The sequence below is a fragment of the Sipha flava genome, unplaced genomic scaffold, assembly GCF_003268045.1.
Source record: "Sipha flava isolate LNK unplaced genomic scaffold, YSA_version1 89_pilon_pilon, whole genome shotgun sequence".
Lineage (NCBI taxonomy): Eukaryota > Metazoa > Arthropoda > Insecta > Hemiptera > Aphididae > Sipha > Sipha flava.
The window spans coordinates 627758-653461 of NW_020273631.1; the positions used below are offsets into that span (position 1 = coordinate 627758).

A 25704-nucleotide genomic window follows, 5' to 3' on the forward strand; every position below is an offset into this window, starting at 1 on the left:
GATGGAAGGTCTACAGCTCTAGACAAGACAATACGAATGAAAACCACGTTAATCACACTGGCTGTTGGTTAGTGACCACTCTAGAACATGGTCACTATAAATAGATCCGTATCACCAGCACGTCCACTTTTGAATAATAGTACCAAACCTTGACAGTATTTTGTACTTTTTTTTTTTGTAGAATTTTCTACAACCAAAATAAAATTTTGTACACTCATCCAAATCCAAGAAAACTCGATTTTTCTATGGCCGTTCTGGGGATACGCATCCAAAGCACGGCCATTAACCAATTATTATAAAATTGAAATTTAACTTTACAGTATTTTGTAAATCGCCCAAACCTGAGAAAATCCAATTTTTCTATGGTCATAACATTTTATACTGTGCCTACTACCTATAATAGACACAATAGTGTACAGTAATACCGTATTACTAAAATAATATGACAATAAGTTAATAATAACTTAAAAATAAGTATCAACAACCTGAGTTTTACTTTCCACAGCATTATACCTCTCATAGCATATGGTGGACTAAATATAAATAAAAATAATTAAAAATAGAAAAACCCCAATTTCTGGTTTGTGTATGTAGCTTGAATTATTTGACAGTCGAACAGTGTCATACAAACTAAGGATACTGTTTATAACATAAACTTCCTTACTTTGCTACCTACTTGAATTTTTTTTTATCCTTACTTTGATACAAAATAAATACATTAAATTTAAATACATTTATATACTCCTATATCTTTTACCATATCCTTCAAAACTTCACTTTAGGCGTATCTGCCATTTTTTTTAAAAAAAATCATAAATAATTAAATAATTTTATCACTTACTTATTATATTAATAAATTTCAATATGGATTCATTAAAAAAAAGTTTTAAATTAATATTTCAATTCTTTATTAATATAATTAGGTACATAATCAATACAAGTTCATGACGTGTCAATAAAATATCATGCAAAATACTAAGACATGTCCGTTGTAAGGTATATACTTATATACCTATACAAGGTACTTGTACCACTGCTATCTTATAAATAACAAAATTTAACAATTATAAATTGAATAATGGTACTTACTACTTAATAGATTAGAATGATAAAAGGTACTTCGTAGTGCGTAACACTGACATTATGAGAAAAATGTAATAAACTAAATACAGTATTTTATAGGTGATTTTATCATTAACGGGCATGGGTGAGTGTACAAAATGTTATTTTGGTTGTACAAAATTGTACAAAATACTGTCAAGGTTTGGTACTACTATTCAAAAGTGGCCGTGCTGGTGATACGGACCTACTATAAATAAAAGCAATACTATTTGCGCAGAACGACACTAACCAGACAGCCGACACGAAAACACAGAAAACGTGGTTTGATGAAAATGGCTGTAGACCAACGAACGAACACTTGAATATGCCACAGTTGGTATGTACACAACGACGAACGGGAAAAGAGAGCGAGACGGCGCCGGCGACATTCACCACGAAGGCTCTGGCCGACGGACATCAAAAAATGAAGATAAATGTCTCAGTGCCACCACGCTAAACTAAAAGAGAACTTATGAAACTTTGTGGCACTGAGAACATGAGTTTGACTTTTACAAAAACATAACCGGAAAACTGAAAACGTGGAATAACGAATTTTTGCGCGCGACGATAACAGCGCGATTACGTATCTAGTTGTCACTCACGGAGGTTATCACCGCCGTTGATAACGGCCGCAGATACGCAACGCACCGCTATGCATCGCACGAAAATGATGGCAAAAATTTAACGAAAAATACAAAATACATCAAACAATTAATTGCTGAGCAAATAATGCTATACGATTACAAGGTTAATTATTGCAGTATAGTGTCCGATTTTACGCACGACCTATCGTGAAATTATAATTTTTTTTTTAGCTTTCGACACAAAGTAATTACAGTTGAACAATTAAATCATACAAGTAAGATAACTAAATTTACATTATAACATTGATATACATTTATCATTATCATAAAATAATATTAGTGTAACCTAGTTGAAAAAATAATAAAACAAAAATTAATTAAATATAGGTCGAAGATATTCGACCTATTCAAGTTAAAAACAGATAACATATTCAGTGATAAAATACGTGATAATTTAAATTAATAAGGTAAAAAATTATTTTTACTATGGGTTAAGCAGTGAAGAACAGTTGTAAGAAGGGAAATATGAGGATTTATTAATGTCGAAAGATCTGAAATAAATTTGGAAAATATCTTAGTGTTCAGAGAGCTATTAGATGTAATGATATTATTAGAATCAGTGACAGAGGCGTAAAAAGCTTTGGAAAGGTGAGAATATTTGGTAAAAGGAGACGTGAGCACAGTAATTTTATTTTGGTGATTTGAGTGAGTTATCTTGTGATGTTTAAGAAATAATTCATATTTTGGATAACGTCTATAGTTGGCAGTATAATCACCCGCGTAAAGGGCAGATTTAGCTAGAATATTTATTTTTTTTGGTAAGACTGAGTAATGATTTCCCTCACATTTAACACAACGTAAAGGGTGATGGCAATAATCAGCGCTGTGTCCTTAGCTCTGGCATTTTCGACACTAAGGTGTTCCACTATAGATATTATAGGGTAATCCAACTTTAATTTTGCTGTACAACATTGATAATGCGTTAAGAATTTCTTTATTGTTTATATTTGAATTAAACTCTACGAGAAACAGTGGAAGTGGATGGTCATTTTTAATGACGTTCTTAATTCTTTTGGCAGAATAACCTAATTCAAGGACATCAGATATATCAATTATAAGTGTTGAGTGGTGCAGATTTCTGATTATAACCCAGTATGGTCGATATTATGATGACGTAAAAGATTGAAAACAAGCACTGGTAGTCATTTGGTGTTTCTTGATTGTATTAAAATTTAGACGTCCACGAAGGCGAACAATAAAAAAAGAAGACGATGATTTACATCCGAACCCTTTAGGATCTATGATTTGTAAAAACATGTTTTCGAATGCGCAGAAATTATTAATATTTTGAACATAGATTAGTAAAGTCCTGATGTTGTCATGTTGATGGTGAACAATAGATTCGTTGTTTACATTAGGAACATCACAAGAGGTATCAAGTTCAATTTCGGTGTCCTCTTCGATCGCCAAGACAGCAATATAATTAGGCGAAACTAATGGCTTGGTTTTTTTTTTTACCATGTGGAATAGAGAATTAGGTTACTATGACAGCGACTGTTTGGATTTAGTAGTAAACGGAGAGGATATATTATCCATCATGAAAGTGAAGGCACATTCAATAAAAAATAATACCATGAACTGATTACATAATTATATTCGCTATAATGGAACCAGCAAATGACAATCACATAGACATGTAACCGTTTAGGTCAATATTAGACTGAAAATGATAGTGAATGGGCTTATTAATAAAAAATGAATAAAATATATAAACTGATTATAATAAAATATACGTAGACATTTTATAAATATAATCTAAAATAATAATGATTGTTGAATGTAACATTTGAATAAATATACCACTGTTTTTTTTAAAGTCACCGTTAATATACTATCGATATTAATTTTTTTTGTATAGCAAGGCTTACTGTAGAAGATATCAGTACTTTAATTTAGAAAATATAGAAAACAATATGTATAGTTTAGTGGATAAATCATTTATCGTAATAAAATAATATTGTTATTTATAACATTATTGTTGTGTTCATATCTTCGATCTTATATTATGATCTTCATTTAGGAAAATCATTGTTATTTTTTACCTTGCTTTGCGTTTCGATCTAAAGTTTACAATTAAGTATATTATTATGACAAAAAATAAATAATAATAACCTTGAGTTTGTATTGAAATGTAGTATAATATTTAATAATTAACTGTTTAATCCTAAAATGTTTGGAATACTTAGATTTTCCTCAGCATAATGAAAACATGTTTATTTAAAGATTCCATAGCAAATTGTTTACATAACAAGATTTATTTCTTAAATTTCAAGAATTAATTTTTCAAATATTATACGTGTATTAAGACATTTAAACTGTTGGAATTCCATTAAGAAATGATGCCTTCTATTTTGACAGATTTTAATTTTTATTTTATAAAACAACATATATTGAAATATTATCTTTCTTTAAAAAAAAAACATTGTTTAACTTGCTAATATTTGTATTATTTTCTTAGACAAAACAATAATATTTTGCATAAGTATTTTATAAAAAAAAGAATTTAAAATTTATTAGTGATATTTTCATAATTAATAATAATTAATAAGGATATACTAAATTAATTTACTTATATTTATAAATAATGTTTAATTTTTTTCAAAATTATTTCCTAATTAGCAAATAGAACATCATACACATTTAATATCTGACGTATAATTTAATTTATTAGTTTTCAAAATTTTAATCTCTTATTAAACCCAATGAATTTAAATTGTATTTTAATTAAATTTTAATACATTACAGATTTTATTAAAAAAGTTTTTTTATGCTAATAGAAGAACCTTTAAAGTTTTTTTTTAATATTTTTAGAACTTGAAGAAGAAAATTGTTCATTCATTTATAGAAGTAATGACTTTAAATGATTGCTTAATACTGACATATCTTTGAAATATTGAAGTGATGTTGTAATTTACATAAATTAAATTATTTGTGTATATTGCACAAATGAACCGAAAAGTTGAATTACATCAAACAATATAGATTAAAGAAATACTGTAAAATGTATATGCTTAATTTATTTATTAGTTTTAATTTTAATGTAGAAACATAATAGATAGAGCTATGAGTCAAGTGTTTAGTATTTGGTTGCTAATTTAAGGCCTACTTTAAATTAATAGCAAAAATAGCATTACTCTTCATAAACATAGACTTTTTTCAGCATCTTATTAAGAATTCAACTGTTATTTTTTATTTTATCGCTGTATCATGTAATTAAAATTTTTTAATAGAAAAAGAGTTTGATCATTACATTTGGTAACATTTACAAAGGGACTATTGGTCATTATAAATATATAAGTACCTGTATCTACGTTGATATAAATATAAATCATGTTTAATAAAGAATTTGTAAGGAGGTGATAGAATATTTTAAATTTTAAAGGAGACTTCAATAAAATTGAATTTTACAGCGTGATCACGATAAGTGGAAATACTCAATGACTTTGTGCAGGCTTTAAATATTTCAATTCTGCTTTTTTGGCTTTCTAATAAGCATTATTATACACATTTTCAGATAATTAGACTATTTTTGACCATAAATTATTTTTTTCTATATTTTTTAATTAATTTTAGTAGTTAAATATCTTTTCCAAGTTAAAAATTGACCAAGTTATAGCAACTTGATTTTATGTTACTTACACCGGTATAACAAATTATAAAATACATAATGATAATAATAAAAATAAAAATAACTACCTAATTCAATTTATGAAATACCTGTTTACTTTTAAAAAATTAAAACTAAAAAACATTAACAAAGACAGACCCTATTTTTATGCGCACCCTGGCACATAATGTACACCATGAATGTACAAGTGTGCACTACGGTTTTAACGTGTGTGTACTACGGTCTACAAAAAAAAAAAAAATTAAATAATAAGCCAACTAATAGGAAATATGAGTATTATTGAATTTTTTGAAATTGAATACATATATATATATATATACTATGTATATAATATATTTCTTTTTCTAAGACAGTAGCGAGACTAAATTTTCATTTAGAGCAGTTAAAACAAGTTTAACATTAAGTGTGCAATCCGAAATTGTACAAATAATAGGGCCTAAACAAAGATGTAGATAAAGTTTGTTCGTACATACAATTTTCAACCTTTAACACAGTTATGTACACAAGTATTTATTTCTCTATTTTTTTCCTTTTATTTATACATTTATACCATTCATTTCTATTAATTTATAGATATGGATACCAAAATAATGGAAAAATGATTCTCTATTTGTATATACCTTCAAAAGTTGCTTTAAGATTGAGATTGGCATCTCTCTCACTCTCTCTAACGTTTTAAATTTCTTCTTATCTAAGTATTTAAATGGTTAGTGAAACCACAGTAATTATAAATCGATTCACAGTAAAGTGATGACTCATGTCAATAGTTTATAAAAACTTTATTACTACTACCTTTGCACGTTGTAACAATAATACCTATATCAATCTACCATTGAAGTATTCTAATAATAGTTTTCAAATTATTTCCATTGGTTCAACAAAAACTGTTAAATTCAAGACAGTATACCGACAATCAGCACTTCACATATTTTCCTCCTTAACGACAATGACCCTAATTATCAACACAAAAATCACCAAAAACAACAAACTCCTCCTCTCTTTCATCAGAAATCAAAAAATCTTAACCAATAATTAATCTCGTTCAATAAATTCTCTATATCGTGTTATAAATATACACTAAGTTTTGAACAAACTATATAATATTAAAAATGAATACTTTTATCATCATATACCTATATTTATTAGAGGAATCTCGTATTTTTGTTTAAATCAAACTATAAAAAATTCATTTTTTTTTTTGTATTTCTGTTCGATTTGAAAATAATTTAAAACTCAGATCTATACAAAAAATTTACTACTTTTTTTAAATCAGTAGCTTCTATACACATCAATTATGAGTAAATAATCTGTAACTATCCGAATTTTCATGTCTTTTATTTACCTCTTACTTTGCATAAACCAATAAATAATTTTTTTTTTTAGAGATTTTTTGATAAACGTTAAAAAACGTAACATTGGGTATAATTAAAATAAGATTATTAACATGTAAATAGTATGTACTATCCGGCTATAACGATGGAAACTGATAGTAAATTATAATAAATTTAAATGATTGTATTAGAATGCCAATATATATTCTCTTGTAATAGTAAAAAATATTTAAGTAATATATCATAGTTTTTAAATAAAACCTATGTTTAGTTATATTCGTAATTTCAGTGAGAAACCATTTAAATAATCGTATTTAAATATTAGATGACCTCGACTAAAGTGTATAATATTATTTATGTTGCAAAACGTTTATGCGTATTATGAATCAAATATAATGTGCAGTGATTTAATACTTATCGGTTAGGTATTGAGTATACATAATGTATAATCATAAGAAAAGATGATTTTGTAGTACTACAAAGATATTTGAAAATAATATTCATACAAGTAGATAATTCTTAATGCCAAAATAAATAATATAATATATGTGTGGTAAAATCAAGGACTATTATTTTTGTAATAGAAGAAGAACAAAATTATGCAATTTTTGTACGAGTAAATATTATAAAAATATACCTATCTGTCATAGTGAATAGTTTTATCTAGGTATCAGTAAAGTATATGAAATATATAATTACTGTAAAATAATAAAAAGAGATTATTTGATTCTTAGAAAAATATCTATAGAGAATTTAAAGTGATTTAGAATTATTACTCTAAGAAGATATAATACATGTTAATTATCAGTATCAAAAAATAAAAGTAAAATTTTAATACGAATGATTGATTGTTCTATTTTAACGTATTGATTAGGTATTACATGGTTATAAATTTATCTTCATAATCATAAACACTAAAACAAATGCAAACATATACAGATGATAATTTTAAAATTGTGTCATAATTAAAATATAATTGATGCATACTTAAATTATGTAATGAAATTAATAGTTTTAAAATACTCTTTTTTTGATAATAAATTTTAATAGACTTTGTGAAAAAATAGAATCGATGTATCAAATAAAACTTTTTATTATTCTTTTTTGCAAATTTTGAATCCGTCATGATCTTATTATAGAAATATATATGTAAGAATACTTCTCAACAAGAAACATTGCAAATTGGTTTTTTTTGTATTTTCACTCAAAGTCCTTTGTTAATTGGATAAACCGTTTAATAATTGTATGGATAGATAGATGGCAGGGATGACAATAATAATTTTTAAAGTAATTAATGATGTTGGATGAGTGTGAAAAACAGAAAAACACGATGAAATTTCAAAGATTGTAACATAAATAATTGGTATGTATTTGAAATTTTTTGGGTCACTAATATCTGATTTACTACGAAATAATATATTATATGGGTTTCATTTAAATTCTGTGAGCTGTACCAAAATTATAGTTGTTTTCTTTCACAATTTTCTCAGAAATTACTAAGAAATTTCAAAAATGACCTGTCTAAGATACCATCTGTGTTCTATTTTCAATCGATAGAGAGAGGTCATATGAAACTTTCGGGACATACTCCCTCAACTTATAGACGTTCGAACGTAATACGTTTGTAAGCGCCACCTATACGATTGAAGTAGAAACGAATTAAAACCATAGAATGAATGTAATATTAATTCCATACACGAGCGAACTGTTGATCAAATCGTCGGGTGTTATATATTGGTTAAATATACATATTTAATCAATGTTTATACGATATTCTAACGTGAATTTCATAGGAATCAACGTAAGTAGTATTTATAAAAAGGTTGACGGAAAGAGACTGCGCGTACATCGTCAACGATGTTATCGTCACAGAAATATTAAATTATACGCGCGTAGCGAGCGATCGGATCGAAAGTTGCAGACAACGTAGGAAAAACAAAATTCCACAGATCGCTACGGTTACGGTGTTGACGATGGGGAGGATATTATAGATACGGCAAGGGAAGAAGCTGCGGCGGCAACGATGTGGAATACGAGGAAACGCGCTAAAGGGGGGGGGATTGTTCGATGCAGGTCGTGCGGGCCTGCCGCCACACTCTCGTCCCGACCCGACGCACGGCGACCCACTATCGTCTCAACCCACCCGCGCACACTCACACGCATGCACGCTCACACGGACCCACGCGTACACATACGTTCACCTTTTTCGAAGGGTATAGAGGATGAACACGGTCAGGGAGAGAGGAAATCGCGGACCGGAATTCAGGGGGTTCGTACTCCAACTGATCGATACGGTGGTGACGACGGTGGCGGGAGGCGCTAACGTTCCCGTGTGTACCGCACACGCACACGCCGTCACGGCGAACGTACTACTAGTAGTGGTAGTTACAGTAAAAGTAGTAATAGTAGTAGTAGTAGTAGTAGTAGTAGTAATAATAGTAGTAGTAGTAGTAGTAGTAGTAGTAGTAGTAGTAGTAGTATTAGTAGTAGTATTAGTAGTAGTAGTAGTAGTAGTAGTAGTAGTAGTAGTAGTAGTAGTATTAGTAGTAGTAGTAGTATAGTAACTGCTTGACAATGTCTGTGCGTGCGAAAATGCGCGCGCACACGCGGGAGCTAAGGGTCACGACGGTGGACTACCCCGTCCCGCTTGCCGACTGTACGACATACAACCGCGGGTGTAGAGGTGGCGCGCGGTTGCGCATTCCACCCTGCTACCGTCACCAGACCGTTCCGTGTGATTAATGCCTCTTAGCCATAATAACAATAATAATAATAATTGCTCTCGTAACCATCTCGCCCGTTCATTCGTTAACACCGCCGCTCCGGAGTTCGCTTTAGTGTATTATTGGTTTATTTTTTCCATTTCTTTCCGTTCACAGATCATCCGTGGACATCACCTGCTTCCACATAGCTCCGTCATCCTTCCCCAACTCTCGATATCCGCAATATTATTGAAGTTATATATATTCGCACGTATTGACCTACAAACTTTTTCCTTCCTTTTCGCTTACTGTTTCTACAATCTTAACAAACTTTCACGACCATGGTATAACCTTAAAAAATAGTTCGTGTTTCGTGGAATACCACTACAATTCCAGTCGGTCTATGATACACTCGTATTTCGTCATAAAACTGAACTAACTTTTTTCAAATAATAAAGAAGAATTTTCTGAATATTTGCATATATATTGTAAGACAATTATGGTTGTTTTGAGAATACATCAGGTAAACACACTTAGGAAATAGTTGATCTACTTGATAAAGTAGATATATAGATTGATAAAGTATCATCTACGTGAAACTTGCCAATAAGTGGCTGTTTATTTGATTATTCATCCATAGGTACGTGTTTACTATTATTGGCTGCATCACGATTGCGTAATTTTTCCTTTTTTGACCCGATTAATTACACCACGATTGCACAAAAAATTTATAACATGATTGCACCCCGACCCCTTTTTACTTGATAAAATCACAATACCATTGCGCACCAAATAATAATATGTGTATATACTATATATAATAATTTATATGTAGTATAAAATAATGTATACAGTACATACTTTCTACATATTATTTTCATATACATGCGCTCAAACTTATTACCTATTAATTCACAATTTTTCTTCCCAATTATTACAGGCTTAGGACTGTTAACAAATTATCATTGTTGGCTTGATAAAAAATTGTTTTTTTCTAAATTACATATATGCTAAATGTATATACTATCATGGTCAATAATCGAAACATTTTTTATTAAAAATTTTTTTTTTTCTTAACTGATAGTCATTAGTCGATATTATTATTATAACTATCATAAGCTCAATCAACTTTTCATTTCGATTTGAAAAAGTGCATTTTGTGAATTAATAGTTTTAGTGCATGTATATGCAAATAATAAAAAGTATGTATTGTATACATTATTTTATGTTGTACATAAATTATTATACATAGTATATACTTACACATAATTTGGTGTGCAATGGTGTTGCACCGCTATTATTTTAGTTATATGCTACCGAAATGTTTGCGTTAGTCGTTGTATTGAAGTCAACTAGGGTTGTATTAATTAATTAATTTACCATTAGTGTTTTATCGATAAATCGACCATGATTAACTAACACCCGAATAAGTCCAAAAAAGTTTCTCGTTGAGATTATAATAATTTACCAGTGTGTTTTTAGTGAACATCCATGTTTTGCCAATAGACCATTTTCAAGCGCAATTAAATCAATAGAAAATAGTGACCACGTGAATGACTAAACGACTTATTTATGTCATTTTTTCACCATTTTTTCATAATCATACCAACAATATACTCCAACTCGCTATCACCGAATTTTCAAAAGCCAAGTGAATCTTAGCTTTCTCGCCATTAAAATTCACTATGTTGTATTCATAGGTTATGGTGCATTAAACTTTTTACTATTCGAGATATTCGTTAATTATGCTTCTAAAAAAGTGTATTATATAATACAGTGGCAAATGTAATATTCGGCAGGCATGTAAACTCCGCCAGAAAAATAAAACAAGTAAAATTGGGTTCATGTAAACACCGCCACAAAAAAAAAAAATCAGGTAAAATTGAGTACATGTAAACTTTACCGGTGAAGAAAATCGAGTAGTAGTATAAAATTAATATAATATATTATTAAACAAAAATTATAATATTATATAATATCATATTGTCCACATTAAATATTTTAATCACAGTAAAAAAAAATCATTGCAATAGATGACAACGTATTTAATGTGAGAAGGCACGTGGCAATGTGAGCACTAAATAGGTAAACAAAAAAAAACTAGAGGAGTTTACACTAGACCTTTTATTACCTTTTTATCTTAATTGGTATTCTGGCAGAGTGTACAATCGCCCAATGTTCGAAACTATAAACTACCTGATTATAAGATTAGACTTATTATAAGCGTATAATTTTGGTTTAGTTGGTTTCCTGACGGTTAGGTTTATGATTTTTTATTATTCCTTTGATATTTTATACATTTTTATGTATATATATTATTTTAGAATTGCTAGTTTTTTTTTTGTTTGCTAGTATAAACTATTAATATTATTCAAGTTTCATACAGTACCTCTATCGATTGGACACAGATGTTACTTAGGGTTTTTCAGAGCAACTAAATGAGGAAAAAAGGTTGGACATCACTGGTATATAATAGTACGTACTCGTATATTAGTACGTCAGGATATTGAAGTGCTCTCGAATGACTTTAAACTTAACTAACTAGACTAGTTTTTCCATCTAATAATATTCACTATACCAAAGTAAAATGTTGCTTATACATAACAATTCGTCGATTTACTGTTACTTTGGTGCTTGAATTTTATAAGTAAATTGTAATACAACACGCATTAATTGTGGCCGGATCATATTAACAAGTATCACGTACGTGATATGTATAACCTACAAATATACACCCACCATCACTGAATAATCACGGTCTAGTGAATCACCAGACATACCCTCGACTACCTTTAAATCCACCCAGTTATATACATATACTTATGACGTACGCTTGTGTTTTGTTTTAGAGTGAAAAATTGGGCACTGAAATTTGGCGTGGACCTGTGGGAGTTTGGCAGACAAATCACTAATATGAATGAAATACAAAGAGTAAGTTGCTGTATAATACAACTGTAGAACTTTGTACTTTAAACATTCTTCTGTTAAGTATGTTTTATACGTTTCTATTGATAGGTTATCATTGGGATGTATTTATTGAATTGTTGGAATCAGTTTTAATAAAAATTAAGTTAAATGTATTTATGTTTGATATTGGAGATTATGTTAAATACACTAAGTCAAGTTACTGAAGTAGGAGAAAAAATTAAAATAACATTTTACGTGGTAGTTATAAAACGAATTAATAGTTAAAATAAAAACATGTAAAAATCACTCAATTTTGATGTAAAAACATTAGTCGATGAGTTTTAAAAGAACGTGATTTATAAGTATTTCAGAGGTATTACGAGGTCCCTTTCTCCAGCACCCCCACTTTCAAACTTCGGGTTCGATCCAGTCCCAACCGTTTGTACCTCGTTTGTACCTGATTGTACCTCTAGTCCCTTCGTTTGTACCTCAACAGATTCTAAGTTGTAAATGTTTTAATTGTGGGGGTGCTGGGGAAATGCCTGCACCCCCACTTTCGAATTTCGGGTCCGATCCGGTCCCAATCGTTTGTATCTCGTTTGTACCTGATTGTACCTCTAACCCTTTCGTTTGTACCTCAACAGTTTTTAAGTTATCCATGTTTTACTTGGGAGGATACAAGTAAATCACACTTTTACTCTAGAAAATAAAAAACATTGTGTGTAAAGTTTAATTTTGTCTATGATACATACATTAACTTATTTTAAGTTATCCCTGTTTACTATCATGTACATTTTCAACATTTCTTAAGTTCGTGTGGTTAAAATTTTTAAAATTTTGCGGAATTTTACATTTTCCGCATCAGATGTATTTCCATGACTAGTATAAGATTAGGCATACATCATATTCAAATTTACAATATATTTTTAATAAAAATGAATTAAAATACAAACGGTTGAATATAAATATATGTGTATGTAAATTGTGACGAAAGTTATATTAATCAACTTCACTTTAATTCTGTTTTAATAAATTATATACGTAATTTTTTTTGAATTCACTATTTAAGATATATATTTATTTTATTTCTTAATAAAAAATAATAAATGTCGTATTAAAATTTATCCAATGGTATTTATTTGTTATTAGAACTCCAATATTGAAATATTTTATCATATATTTTTTATAATAAATAGTTTTGCCTAAATTTTTTTTTATTATTTATACTTTTATTATAAATTTATATTTACATAAATTATTGCCGGCAATTACACGTTTTGGTCTGACACAACATTTTTAAAGCATTAAAAACAATGTTTACAATTAGATATTTAGAAATGTGTTACAGTTTTCCTTGATTTGTGAACATTTTGGTTTTTGGCAATATCACCTTTTGCATTTCTCCCCTTCAATTATTGTATAACAATGTTATAAAGATAAACCCCAGTAAAATTGATATAATATTATATATGTTTAACATTATTTTTTATATATAAAGAAAATGTATAAATAAAAATGCAAATAAGTATCTGTTAAACTACACCTGTGGCCAGGCGCGTACACAAGGGGGGTTTTAGGGATTCAAATCCCTCCTAAAATTCAGGAAAATAATTAAATTTGTTTTTATATAATAAAATTTATAAATATAATTATTATATAAATTTATAAATACATAATAAATATATTTATAAAAATGTACAACCTAAAACCCCTCCTAAAAAATTTATTTATTTCACTCAATTGTGCTACGTTAGTGCCGTTTGTTCTACTTGGTCCCGCGTTTGTGCTGACTTTTTAACCCTGTGAAATCAAATTTTAAGTTTAGCCGGGCTGAAGAAGTATTAGCCTCGCCATATTGGAATTTCGAAAAAAAAAAGAAAAAAAAGTTGATTCTTGATACACAAATCAAATTAGTTTAGTAAGAATCAATAAAAAATGTAGTTACTCAATTAAATGAATAGCAAACCTAATTATATGTTAGTATAGTGTTAATAACTATTATTATTATTATTATTATTGTATTATTTCTCTATTTTCATGTCCTGATATCAATTGCTTATTTGATATATTATAGTAATTTCTAATTAAATATAGCTTTTTATAGCTATATAATACAAAAAAAAAACTTAAACGCTTAATTAGTTAAATCATCTAATACTTGTTGGTGTCTATTTTATTTAATGATAGTGAATTATTATTATCCAACATAGTCAAGAAGAAAAGCTATCTGCATTAATAATTTTATGATTAAGAATAAAAGCTGATGTTACTACAGTATTAAGCTATGAAGATGTTATTCAAGAATTTGCTCAAGACCATATATGACAAATAATATAAGAGTATTTTTATAAATTTTTTGTTGAAGTATATTTTTATTATCTGCAAAAAATATTTACCATTAATGTATATTTCATGAGTGTGGAGTGCTAACTAAGCTTTGTAAGTAATATAGAATAATAATAGAAAAAAAAACATAATAGTAATTTAATACTAATTTTAGTGCTTCCATAAAAAAGTAATAGTAAATAAAAATAAAAATAATGATAATTTCTTTCATGTATTAATATTATAAGAAATATATAGAAAATGTATATATTATTATGCATTACATTTAAATAGTGTAAATAATCATTTCTGCATTAATAACTGTAGTGCCTTTACATTTTTGTGGGATATCGTTATAATCATCTCATAATTCTCATTTGTTTAATCCTTCTCGATAACAATATGGCATAAAATACTTAAAATCTAAAATACTTAAAATATGAAAAAAATAACTTAATTATTAATTATTATTACAATATTACGTAAATATATAATAAATATATGTATATTATATTATATATGTAGAAAAAGATATCAAGATGCTGAGAAGAAATATGACTGTTGACCTGGCATTGGACAGGGAAAGATGGAGAGAATTGCTTGTGGCAGCTCGGGTCCTATAGGGACCGTTAAGCTAAGGAAGAAGATATTATGTTATAACCTACTCATTATCAATTTTACACATTTCTAATAAAAAATTAATTCAAATGAATTCGGATAATTTAGTTAGGGTTGGGAAGTCAGCACAAACGCGGGACCAAGTAGAACAAACGGCACTAACGTAGCACAATCGAATGAAAAAAAAAAAAAAATTAAAAATTCCAATGTGGCGGGGCTGGGAAAATAGACATTATATTTAACGGAAAATTATTGAATTATGATAACATCAATAATAATCAAATTAAAAGCCAAAAATTATAGAGACTTTGTTAAGTATTTAATGGAATAATCTTTTCACAAATAAAATAATATTACCGGCGATCAGATGGTGTCGGATTATAATAAAATCGTGCCGTCGGTCCTTTTATTAAAATAATAATAATAATAAAATAAAAAACAATATATAAATAATAAAAAAGGTTTGACTTAAATATATTTAATGTGTTAATTTTAAATTGTTACAAAAAGATATTTCAGATCAAAGTCATAATCCGAACGGAAAATAATGTGTACCTAAATAACATTATAATAACATAAAAAAAGTTTATTTAGTAGAATAAAACGGGCCAAAGCCCAATAGTACATATAGTATAGTTTGAATACAAATACAATAAGATACAATATACAATAAATATCTGAAGGTATATAAAGATTACGAAAATCTAAAAAAGGAAAAATAGTATTAAAATTGAAAAATAGATAATTGATAAATAATAGTTAAATAGTCATAATAAATAGGCAAATTTAATAATTACACAAACTATAAGATAAAATATTTCAATAGAGTTCTAATAACAAATAAATACCATTGGATAAATTTTAATACGACATTTATTATTTTTTATTAAGAAATAAAATAAATATATATCTTAAATAGTGAATTCAAAAAAAATTACGTATATAATTTATTAAAACAGAATTAAAGTGAAGTTGATTAATATAACTTTCGTCACAATTTACATACACATATATTTATATTCAACCGTTTGTATTTTAATTCATTTTTATTAAAAATATATTGTAAATTTGAATATGATGTATGCCTAATCTTATACTAGTCATGGAAATACATCTGATGCGGAAAATGTAAAATTCCGCAAAATTTTAAAAATTTTAACCACACGAACTTAAGAAATGTTGAAAATGTACATGATAGTAAACAGGGATAACTTAAAATAAGTTAATGTATGTATCATAGACAAAATTAAACTTTACACACAATGTTTTTTTATTTTCTAGAGTAAAAGTGTGATTTACTTGTATCCTCCCAAGTAAAACATGGATAACTTAAAAACTGTTGAGGTACAAACGAAAGGGTTAGAGGTACAATCAGGTACAAACGAGATACAAACGATTGGGACCGGATCGGACCCGAAATTCGAAAGTGGGGGTGCTGGGGAAATGGACCTGGTATTACGTATGGATGATTACCTCATTATCAAATTCGTGCCATACATCATATTATACTATATTATCGTATTAATGTAAAGTTACCAATGAATATATTGTATATTTTTGTTTGAAAAAATAAATAAATATATCAGCAAGATTTATTGTAATGACTAGTAATATATTTCAAATTAAATTATAGTTAATAACTTACTGTATATTCAATATACATCATTATTATAATATTTATATCAATATTATAATTTTTTTTATACTAAACATATTATCAGTACATTTATTTTATTGTTTAATATTATTGTAACGTAATTTTTTATTGAGATAAATATTAAAATAATCCAACTGAAATATATCTAGATAAAAATATAAATTAACTTAATTCATATTTATTCAGGTAAAAATATACACTATTTTATTTTGATAAAATAAAGATTTTTAATGAATGCAAACCTGACATTATCATTTTTTTTTTTTTTTTTTTTTTTAATTTATAATTTACTTAAATAATAATGTGATTGCCTAACAGAACTATGTCAAATTTATAAAACTCAAACACAGATTATATTTATAATTCTTTTTTTTTTTTGGATTATTAAATTATTGTTTATTAATGAAACAATGAATAAATAATAGGAAAAATGAAGAACATAGTTTTTGAAATTACATTTTAAAATAAATATTGTTTTAATATATCAAATATCAATAAGAAATTTTGTCATATTTATAATTATAAATAGTTAAAATATAAATTAATTATTCACTGTGTGACATTTAATTTAAGATTATCCATATCTCATAAGTAAAATGTTATTAATAATTAATAAAATATTAATGCTTATTACTGCAAGCATCCATTCTTATAAGATTATATTTTTGATTTTTATTTATAAATAATAAACATTATATCATCAATTATAATTATTAGTATTTATCAATAATTATTTCTGCCGATGTGCAATGGGAAAAAAACATTATAATTATTTATACATTTGTTTAAATTATATTATTTATATTTTATTACTTATTTATCTAGATAAGATAAAATATGAATTAAAAATTATTTAGATAAATAATATACAAAGTGTAGTATGAACTTTATACTACACTTTATGCACTGAAATTATGATTCTTATTTTTAAAAATCCAAACACATACATGTTATGAAAATTTGTAAATAAGATATAACTTGCTTTTATGTCTACAAAGTTTTGTTTTTAATTTAACTTTTTTTCAGTTAAAGTAATACTTATGGGTATATATTATCATTAACCGAATGATTTACAATTAAAATATTAATTTAATTAGAAATACAATATTAATTTATAATAATAAAAAGGCCTTATTTAATTTTAATATTATAGAAATATCGAGAGAGAGAATCTAAAGTTCGAAGAAAAGATGGACTCTTACTTATTCGTGATTTAGCAGCTGAAGTTAAAAATATGATGGACATCAAAATGAATTCTGTTTTGGTAAGTAATTTCTATAATTTATTTATTCCGTATGCAACATAACATAATGGTTAGTTGATTCATTATATTAACAGAACAATAATTATAAGAACAAGTAGTAGTTATATTAAATTTTAAATTAAAATAATGCATTTCTTTTGTTTCGAATTGTAATTTACGCAATTATACAGACAAGCTAGTGCTTACAACCATAAATAAGCGCTCACATTATTTTGTTAACGTTAATGTAAGCATACTAAATCTCTTTAATTTCTATAACTCATATACACAATCAACTAATGTCATTGAAATCACACAACCTTCCCCCTCAGTGGTTTGTCGCCGTCGAGCATAATTATATTGTGCTTGTAACGACGTTTACTTTATATGATGGTAACGTATACTACGAGATTCCAATCTGATTAAAACATTATTACACATCTCAATATGGCGTCTATATTATATCAATAAACGTTAATTAACTTAGCGCGGAATGAGTGTAAGGTGGGGAGTAATTAGATCTTCATTGGGTGTGTTGGCAAAGGGTCTTAACAATAAGCTTTCTATTCCTCTCTCTCTCTCTCTCTCTCTCTCTCATTCTTTCTTTCTCGTTCTCTTTCTCTCACTCAATACCTCTCTTTTTCTTATTAACTCTCTGTTTCTCTCTTGCTTGCGTGGTGAGGGTTGTTGGAACCAATTGTTTTGTCAAATTGTTTTGGCACTGAGAGAGTAAGAGAGGGTAGAGTATAGTGAAAGTGTTGGAGGGAGAATGGGTTTAAGGGGTAAGAGAAAATAATATGGATGAGGAAGAGACACTTGCACACTCGCGCATATAAGCACAGGCACAGTGCAAAACTCGTCGAGGAATTTAATTAACAGGATTCGTGGCTGAAAAGGAGAACCACACCATTTTAACACCCCTAATGACTAAATCCTCCACACTTCTCATACCATCTGATGGATGATATTATAAAGCACTACGTGCAGACCTAAAATCTCTCGTTTCTTTGCCATTTAATTTGCATAAGTCGTAACCATCATCTAACCGTTATTATTTGTATGCTATGCTCATTTTATTAACTTAATATCCTGTCAAAACAATCTCCTAATAATAATAATTTCAATTAAAATTGAGTCTTCACCGAAGCGATCACATCGTTAATAACATTTAAACGGCTTATTTTCATCGTACTATAAATTTTAACAACATCAGCATTGTTTTTAGAAATTTTAATACATACATTCTATATTACTTTTAAAATATTTAAAATTAACTTCACGGTAAAAATTGTGTACATACTCGTAACTTTGAAGGCAACAATATTAAAATATAAATATATTTTCTAATTCAAAGTCTTGTTATTATGTACTATTATTAAAGAAGTTATAATCACAATTTTTTTTATATGATACATATTCACTATCTATCAGCTATCAGAATAAACAAAAGCCCACGTAACTAAAAAATTGATAGTAACATTAGGTAATCATCAAAGATATATTTATTAATTAATTATATATGAATCTGTTCATAATAAATATAATTCAGTATTAACGGGGATTTAAAATAAATAATCTTAACCGAAGTAAACACACTTCTAAAATATCAATGGTTACCTCTACGTATTATTTATGTATATTGTATATAATATAAAAAAATTAGTATCAAGTAATTTTTAGTTAAAACTTTTAAAATTAAATAATATAAATACTAATAATTAAATAAAATTAAAATTATTTTATCATACTTAATTAATTAAATTATATCTCATGTTTAAGATTATATGAATAAATATTATTTACAAAATTCTTAATTAATTAATGTAGGTATTTATTTTATACAATCATTTGAGAAATTTGAACTTTATGTGGAAAATAAAGTTGTATTTATATCAAAAAATAAAATTTATATTTTTATTATTATACGTAATAATTATTGTAATATAAAAATGAACTTATAGTTAATATTTACCGTAAAACTTAATTTTAATTATTATTTATTATTAAATATTGAAAAATTTCATTATTTATTAATATTTATAAATCAAATATATTCACTAATTCTCAAAATGGATTATTTTCTGAAGTCTGTAAAAGTGAATTTGTACTTTCAAATTTATTTTATACGCATTATTTTAAACGTTTCAATTGTCTATTTTATACTCTTACTTGGTCAACTCAGACATGATTTAATACTTTTAATCTATGTTAAAAAAGCAATCTTTTAAAAATTAAATTTTAACTTGGAAAATAACTGTCAACATAAATGATATTAAAATGTGAAAAAATCACACTAACTGTCGTAAATGTAAACGTGATCTGATTAAAACCTTCACAAAAACTTTTCTAGGCGGTGCCTGTCAGCATCATCCTCTAACGATAATAATAAATGTAAATATTTTTATTTAATTTAATACATCTCAAAAATGCATCAGTCAGTTGTGGTAGTTGTCGTTTTAAAATTACAAAAGCATATTTTAAAATAAATTTTTAATATAAGTAAGGTTTAGTACTTATAATAAAATTATAGTCGTTTAAATAAAATTTATCTCGAATAAGAATGTTTAATATTAATTGTATTTTTTTTTAAATATAGATCAATTTAAATTAAAAAGTATTAAATTATAACAAAATAAAATAAATGTAATATTATTCATACTATTTAATTAAATAGAAGACAAATTTATAAATGTGTGAAGTATTCTTCTGTTATCTGTATTACAAAATATATCCATAGGGTAAAAGATTAAACATAATATTAAACTTTTATTATTATAATATTCTAAAAACGAGTTATGAATGATTTAACTTCAATGAAATAAAGCTTGTAATTTTATTACAAATTAATCGAACAATATTTTATTTTTTTTATTAATGTTTATTTGTCTAATTTTAAAAAGTATAAATTGATATACACACACAATATTATAAACTACCTTCAATCGCAAGTATATTTAAATATTTTATAGTAAATTTGCATATTGTAATAGATCTGGATTTCCTATAACTTATACAGGTCAGTAGACAGAGATCAACGTACATTTTACTATACTAATATACCGATGTTGCCACACAAAGTTTTAAAAAATTACTCGACGACAACTTTCGACTATTGTTTTACAGGTTTTTTCGATTTATTCCTGTCTCAAAAGTTTTGATCCTATTTACCAACTTTTTTCATTCTCCAGACCTTACTTTTTTTTTATTTAAAATATACATACGCACCACAAAAATAGGATATTGTGCGTCCGATTTCGTAAAATTTAAACTTCAGGAAAATAGTTAAAAGTTAAAGAATTTGATAGCAAAATACCAGTGAATAAATAATTATATTTTAATCTTATAATTAGACTCTAATAAAACTAACCTTTAGTGATAATAACAAATATATTATATTTTTTAATATATGTATATTTTAAATATTTTTTTAGAGATTAATGGAAGCTGGTGAACAATCTAATCTAGCTCACCAAGATACATCTGTGAAGAGTGAACGTTATGTAAATGATGGTTTTGGAGATTATAAAAGTTTAGAATCAATAGACCGATATGATCAATGTGCATTTAATACTACTGTAAATTGTGTACTGCTACAGAGTACATATGTAGATCCAGGTAACGTTTCATTAAAGCTAATAAAACGTGTTCGGATTCGTATTATGGATAAAAATAATACACATCATACATTAATATTTATGACTACTTAATATTAAAAAATTGAAATACAGTCAATTCCAATTAAGACAGGTCTTTATTTAAAATTAAATATTTATTTTGTCCGTATAATTCCATGTAAAACTATTTACACAGAACAAATAAATAATGTATTTAATTTATGAAAATGTAAAATTTTTAATTTATTTGTTTTATATTTTAAATTTCTATTTAGATTCAGTGGACGAAACAGTGTTACGAGATATGCAATGGACAGACAATTTGGATCCAATATTTGTTAGCAATTACGAAATGGATCCTGTACTTTCGTGGCAATATTTTGGTAGCACAAAAGGAACACTAAGAAGATTCCCAAGTAAGTGTGTTACGGCGTCCTAAGTAGGCAATTTAGCTACGTTTGTGTCCATAATTCTGAATTAAGTTTACATAATTCATGAATCACATTTGCACGTTGACAAGTATATTTTTATATTTAATTAAAAATTAACAAATTATATTTTAGACGACTGCAATACATTTAAATTAAAATAAAATCACCTACAGAAATTAACTATAGTTTAATAACTTATTTGACTATATGAAAATTTTTATAATAGACATTTAAAATATTCTACTTCATAAAATTAAAATACTATGTTACTAAGCCAAACCCAAAAATATTACCATGGCATATAATAGTAAAAACACTTTTGTAAATCTATAGATTCAGAATAGAAAAAAATTCAGTTGACCGAGAAAATATTATAATTTGTTTGTCTTACAAGTTACAGCTTCTAGACCTACTACACAAATTTGATTTAACTGTTAATTTTAACATTCTTACAAAATATTTTATGTGACCAAATTGACTCTTATATTTTATTTCAAATATACTTTCAAAGATTCTAATAGATTTATATACAAAATAATCATTTATTTTATAATCCTTAACTTTCCATTTACTCAGAGAAACAAACCATGTATTGTTTGATGTAAATTAAATTATTTTTACTATCTTGTTTTATTATATATAATATTATATAATATCCTCTATTATATTATTGTGTACACCTATTGTATTCTCCATTGTTACTAAATATTTATAATTAATATATCTTAACTACACCTAGAGCTCAATTTTGTAATAGAAACAAAATATATAAGGAGTCATAATGACGAATTGAAAGTTAAAAAAATAAATATTGCACTTTAATATTTTTATAACTACTAAAAAAAATATCAAATTAATAAGAAGTTAGGACTCTGTTGGTAAAAATTAATATTTTTTTTCTCACTAGACATATATAAGAGCCAATATAATTTTTTAGTTTTCAAATTCATCATATGAAAATAAGCTTAAAATTACTAAAAACATTTAATTTTCGACAATTACTCAGAAATCTTTAAATTTACTTAGCCTAAACATAACCTTGTCTTTTATTTTAAATTATTGTACAAAATATTTTATAATTTATAACCAAATTAAAATTAAATTTCCAAAATAAATTACTCAAAAACTGTTAACTACTTTGTTATTATAGCTTTGAGATGGCCTTCGTATTCGGGATTATCGCCATCTGCTCTATTTGATTACCGACTAAATCCATGGTTTGTAGAGGCTGCAACTAGTGCCAAAGACCTAGTTATTATAGCTGATTTCTCCATCGCATTATCTGACTATAAGCTAAGTCTCGTAAGAGCTACTGCTTTGGCGGTCCTTGATACACTGGGAGCTAATGATTTTGTCAATGTCTTATCTCTTGAATCGTCAAATTATGAAATAGTACCATGTTTTAAGGATGTTATTGTGCAGGTAAATTATAATTATTAATTCCAAACCTTTAAATGATAATTTATTCTTTTGGATTCTAGGCCAATGAGAAGAACTTGAGAGATTTAAGATCAGCTGTGGCACAGTCAAAGTTTGCAGGCAGTTCTAACTTCACGGGAGCTCTATCTCGTGCATTCGACATACTACACAAAGTACCTTTGAATTAATTAATTTAGAACGCTATAACTTAGTATAGGGAGGAGTTAAATTGTTGAGGAATGTGAAAGGGTGGATATTTGTATTGTGTTAAATTCTATCCATGTTACCTACGAATATAATCTTAATAATATCTGTAATATTATAATTCAGTTTAATCGTACTGGTCAAGGAAGTCAATGTAATCAAGCTATATTGATAATTACCGATGGTCCATTTGGTCCGTACAAAGAAGTTTTACAACACAATAAACCACATATGCCGATTCGAGTTTTTACGTATTTAATAGGTAAAGATAACTCAAACGCGGCTGATATGAATTGGATTGCTTGCAATAATAAAGGTAAATTTTAAATTTCTTACATATTCATATTTTAATTTTTATAAAAAAATGTTTGTATTAAAAAATATATTATAATATCAAAAGGGTATGTAAGTTGTGACAACGAGTATTTATCAAATATTCATACAAAAATATTATATGAATTTCGATTTATATCTAAAATCTAAAATCTTTAATTTATTACAAAATTATTAAAACTTATTAAAATTATAGAATTACACATTGTATTTAAAAATACTTTATCGAGAAATTTTAAAACATTTTTTTTTATTAAATTCTTATTTTATTTTCGTAAATATACTTTTAAATATTACTGAATAACAATATTATAACTAAAGACACTAAATTAACCAAATTATTTGTTATTTAAATTTAAATTTTTAGCAAATTTGCGTTAGAGTCGTAATATGAATTAAATTCTATGTTGAATACATTTTTTTATCATTGCTTTCCTATTTAAATGACTTTTTATTTTCTAATAATTTCAGGATTTTTCGAACATATTGAAGATCAAAGAAATCTTCGAGAAAAAGTATTAAATTATATTTTAGTAATGGCCAGACCCTTAATTATGTATCAAACTGATCATCCTGTATATTGGTCTCCAGTATACCTTGCAAGCAAAGTACTACTTCTATCAATAAAAGCATTGAATAAATTATTTTATTTTCTATTAATTTTTTCCTTTTTTTAGGTTGATAATTTAAAATCTACTGACTCCATAGATGGTAGGCTCATGACTACAGTATCAGCACCCGTTTTTGACAGGAGAAACCATTCGGTAAATATACTGAGCACTTTAATATAATATTTTATAATACTATATTATACTTCACCTTGACAGGAACGAGTCGCCAATTTATTAGGTGTGGTCGGTATGGACGTTTATATTGACGACCTGAAAAAACTTGTACCGGCCTATAAGGTAAGGAAAACATTTTATTTTTTTATTTTAAAAAGATATGTTATAAAATAATATCAATATATCAATGTTTATATTATTTTTGTTTGTTTTCACAGCTCGGAGCCAATGGTTACTCCTTCATATTGGACAATAACGGACATGTCCTTTATCATCCAGACTTCCGTCCAACGGTAATGTAAAATATAAACTTATATTTATTTGACTATAAAAATTAATTATAATATTGTTTGGTAATAATATTATGCAGCAATCTGATTCGGTCAGACCTCAATATAAGACGGTCGACCTGAGTGAGATTGAGTTGCCGGACGCGGACACTAATAATAACACTCTATTACTGGAAGTAAGTACACATTTTTATAGAAAAAATAATAACTTATAAATTGAACATTTTTTGTTTTAGTTAAGGAGAGAAATGATTGAACAACATGAAGGTGAGACTACCTTAAAAGTCAAAACTCACTTGGATAATATGGTAACCAAATATAATATTTTTAAAAAATTAAATATAATAAAAGAAAATAAAACATATTTTTATCAATGAAAAATTTAAATTTGAAAATGATGAAACTGTTTTTTATCAAAATTATATGAAACGCAACATTAAAATAAAATAAGAAATTACGTAATATTTAAAAT

The 25704-nt window shown here is 26.7% G+C and overlaps 1 protein-coding gene across 1 annotated transcript in view; it reads left to right on the forward strand.

The window, feature by feature from the left end:
- Positions 1 to 25704, forward strand: part of LOC112693638 (voltage-dependent calcium channel subunit alpha-2/delta-3) — a 49039-nt gene that overhangs the window by 15728 nt on the left and 7607 nt on the right. The window contains exons 2-14 of the mRNA XM_025568801.1: positions 12256 to 12337; positions 18067 to 18177; positions 21588 to 21771; positions 22046 to 22186; positions 23352 to 23623; positions 23683 to 23793; positions 23951 to 24140; positions 24629 to 24765; positions 24835 to 24921; positions 24985 to 25065; positions 25161 to 25235; positions 25313 to 25408; positions 25469 to 25540. Of these exons, the coding sequence (XP_025424586.1) occupies positions 12256 to 12337; positions 18067 to 18177; positions 21588 to 21771; positions 22046 to 22186; positions 23352 to 23623; positions 23683 to 23793; positions 23951 to 24140; positions 24629 to 24765; positions 24835 to 24921; positions 24985 to 25065; positions 25161 to 25235; positions 25313 to 25408; positions 25469 to 25540 (1639 nt within the window). The remainder of the gene's footprint in view (positions 1 to 12255; positions 12338 to 18066; positions 18178 to 21587; positions 21772 to 22045; positions 22187 to 23351; positions 23624 to 23682; positions 23794 to 23950; positions 24141 to 24628; positions 24766 to 24834; positions 24922 to 24984; positions 25066 to 25160; positions 25236 to 25312; positions 25409 to 25468; positions 25541 to 25704) is intronic.